Source organism: Octopus bimaculoides, chromosome 3 (assembly GCF_001194135.2).
Source record: "Octopus bimaculoides isolate UCB-OBI-ISO-001 chromosome 3, ASM119413v2, whole genome shotgun sequence".
In the NCBI taxonomy this organism is placed as follows: domain Eukaryota; kingdom Metazoa; phylum Mollusca; class Cephalopoda; order Octopoda; family Octopodidae; genus Octopus; species Octopus bimaculoides.
Genome location: NC_068983.1, coordinates 99,946,763 through 99,950,461, shown reverse-complemented (window position 1 = coordinate 99,950,461; position 3,699 = coordinate 99,946,763). Strand labels below are relative to the sequence as shown.

The following is a 3,699-nucleotide window of genomic DNA, read 5'->3' as shown; positions in this document are numbered from 1 at the left end:
GTGTGTGTGTGTGTGTACAAACTTGGGGTCTTATTAAAGTACAGATGCCAGAAATACATTTTTAGTCATATTATGCACACACACACTACTCATACTGTTCACTCCAGAGAAATTTAATTGAATTTACTGTTCCATAGTGTTTATATAAAACAAGTATTATGAATCAAATTCTTGCAGTTATTTCTAAAGGCTAGCAGCTTATTTACAATGTTTTGAATTTAAAAATCAACAACAAAAATCATAGGAATGCTCACAAAATAATTTGAATCCACTTTTTAATTAACATTTTTAATCTATACAATTTACATATAATTGAACATATAATATTCACTGAACCACGCCGAGAAATCATTTCTTCTTTTTTTTTTTTTTCACTTTAAGTCAAACCAAAAATGAATTACTCCTCCATAATGATATCACAGTCAGAATTCTGCATTTGTGTGAAAGTAAAAGAAATTATAAAAATAAAAGAAAAGGAAAGAAAATAATAATAATAATAATAATAATAATAATAATAATAATGAGTAAGAGGGAAGGGTAGTAGTGTAAGAGCCCATCTTGACACTACAAAAAGTTTAATATTAACAGAATTTCAAAGATATGAAAAGAAACACTAACATTGGGACATAATCAAATCATTTGTAAATAACTGTTTTGGTATACATAAAATAATCAAAAATGTAAAAAAGAAAAAGAAAGGTAATTACAGTGTTTAAAATTCAACCTAATAAATTTTAAACCAAAACTACCCCAAAACAGAAGAAATTAAAAAGAAACCAGTTACCAGATAGTTGAAGGGTGATTCTAGTTCTTAATTTGGCTTAGTTAATGGTAAGCTAAGAACGAAAATCAACCACTGAAATTATTATACAAATAAACCTGAATGAAATAGATACAAAGTTAAATTATATTAAGCAATGTTACAATTGACAATGTAGTTCACTGTAGCATCCTTCCAATAAAGGACAGAAAAGCTTCACTTCCAAAGAGCACAACTCCATTTAAAGTACTCATATATGAAAGATAAATATTTATAATAGCACAATGTGTTAATATATAAGTGCTTCTGTATATATATGTTTTTTATACATCCAACGTTGTCCGTCTCATCGCTCTCCTCTTAACATAAGGGTGATATACTTAGTAAACTGAACAGTATAGAAAGGTATATTTACAAGATTTTTTTTAAACATTTAGTTGACTTGTTTATGGGGGTCTGATGCTTATACTCAATCGTAAATTACTTCTTGAAAAAAAAAAAAAATCACCACGATTTTGCTTTTAGTTCATTTTTCATTAAATGTATGTTTTTTAATGAAAAATCGGAAAAAAATTTTAAGTAGCACACATGATTTCTGTTGTTGGACATCAGTAACAGAAGTTATCTCCCTTCGTAAGTTAATTTTCTATCTAGAGATAGAGATTAAAAAAAAAACGTGTTTTAGTTATTTCAATTTTCGTATTGACAAGAAAACATAATTGTGTGTATGAAAGGGAGATGTTTTTCTGCCATGTGGATAAAAATTTGAGATAAACAAAAAAAAAAAAAAATCAACAATTAACTACAGAATATCAATTAAAACATCAACCTGGAGATTTAATTAATAGTGGATTTACGAAAGATATTCTAAACAAGGGAAGTAAAAAAAAGTACCTCACAGGCAGGAAAACTAATAAAATGAAATACAACAAAATCGCAATTTATTTTAGATATCAGAATCCTAAAGACTTAACAGAAAAATTATATACTTAAACTTTACAAATAGAGAAATGATAAATAACATTTGTTAAACATTCTAAATTTCAAAACAGCCCTATGTTCTAGAGTAAAAGCAAAAAAAAAAGGGGGGGGTACGAAATTATTCCTTCAAAATTAACAAATTGATTTTGTTACAACTTGTAATTTCTTCTTTAAAGTGTGATAATGACTCAGGTGTATGTAACCAGTAAGCATAAGAAAGACTTGAATACTTGGAGAAAAGATCATGTTTTACAAACTAAAGTGGGTTGCAAAAGTTTCTGTTTATTCATTTTATTTGGTTTGTTTTCAGTTTTTATACCAAGATATAAAATAAAATGTATTTCAGATCTAAAATGTGAAATACTGGAGAGAATATAATTCAATACGAAATGAGGCTTTACCAAACATAACAGCAAAAACCAAAGGAACTTAACCCTAGCCTTTTGCTACTGCTTAATTTGCTTGGTAAATGTTCAATTTCATAAAGACTTTTCAGTTATTTAGTTATTTTAACCATAATCATTAAGACGCCTGGTCATCGTCCCCAGAATACCAAAAGATATGTCAGGCTAGCCATCAAAGTGCCGAGTCCATTAAGAATTTTTTTTTTTTTCTGTATAATCAATTCATTATTTTAAATGTTTTCATCAGTTGATTACCATTCATTTTTTTTTTTTGCTTTTTGAGACACTTAGTTAGCATTCACAGCAGGAGGCTGCTGTGGAAATAAAGAAGTGAAAAATGTTCGCACAAGAAGCCAGACAAGAGAGAGGCCACGAGGAAGAGCTGGTTCCTGAGGAAGTTCTGACTGAGATTCATCTGAACCACTTTCATCAGAAGTACCTTCATTCTGGGGGAAAAAAAGAAAGAAAGAAAGAATAATTAACAATAGGATATAAATGCTTAATAATGTTTCATCTCTGAAGAAGAGGTTAACAGTTTGAAAATTATCTAGTTGTATCTGACGATTCCATCTCAAATGTTTAAACAATCAGTAAATCTTGAAACTGATAAAATTTAATATGACAAAGATTTACAGAAAGCTGAAATTATGAAAACTAAATGAAGACATATTTACCATGATATACTCTAAAACTTTAATTTCTGCACTGAATGGTTACTTGTTCTTTGTTTTTTTCTTTTGTTTCTATTTCTTCATTATATTTTGTTTTACATCAACTTATTAATGCTATTTTAGTGATATTCATATTATATGAGGGAATCTGAAGTTATTTTATGGTACACTATCTTTAGAAACTGTCTTTCAAAATTCTTATCTAACACAGTTGAACTTACTTGTGCATCAGGATTTTCATTTTGATGTTCATTAACAGCTGGAGCAGGTTGAGCTGCTGGTCCATTCTGATCCCCAGGAGGTGCACCCATAGCTACAGGCTGTCTTTGAACCTGGAACCAGCCAGCTTGATGACTGTTCAAAAAACAAAAGTATATGAATAAAATCACAACAATAGCTGGAGCAATTACAGTAAAGTTGTCTGGTACCTTTTTATGTTTCACCAATTTTTCTTTCCCTTAAACACAACTTATGTCACTCCAACATTGCTTGCATAGTTGAAAAGAACAGTGGCCAGTGCCTAAGTGTTTTATAAATGTCACACATACATACACATGCGTATATGGCCCCTTGTGGGCAATAAAAAAAATCACAATCGAAATCAAGTTAAATTGGACATTAAACTCCACTTGCGAAGACCTGTTGAAGCAAGTGAAATCGAAATCAAGTTAAATTGGACACTAAACTCCACTTGCGAAGACCTGTTGAGGCAAGTGAAATCGAAATCGAGTTAAATTTGACGACTGGCACCCATGCCAACGTCATCTCCCTCATTGGACATGAAACTCAGCTTGTGAAGACTTATTGAGGCAAGCGAAAGCGAAATTGTGATGGCACCTGTGCCCAGCGACGCCTTTCTGACACTTGTGCCCACGGCATGTGT

The 3,699-nt window shown here is 30.6% G+C and overlaps 1 protein-coding gene across 1 annotated transcript in view; it reads right to left on the bottom strand.

Moving 5' to 3' along the window:
* Positions 1 to 241: 241 nt before the first annotated feature.
* Positions 242 to 3,699, bottom strand: part of LOC106879530 (homocysteine-responsive endoplasmic reticulum-resident ubiquitin-like domain member 2 protein) — a 34,933-nt gene continuing 31,475 nt past the window's right edge. Inside the window, exons 8-9 of the mRNA XM_052966354.1 lie at positions 3,038 to 3,170; positions 242 to 2,591 (exon numbers count right to left, since the gene is read on the bottom strand). Of these exons, the coding sequence (XP_052822314.1) occupies positions 2,433 to 2,591; positions 3,038 to 3,170 (292 nt within the window). The 3' untranslated portion in view covers positions 242 to 2,432. The remainder of the gene's footprint in view (positions 2,592 to 3,037; positions 3,171 to 3,699) is intronic.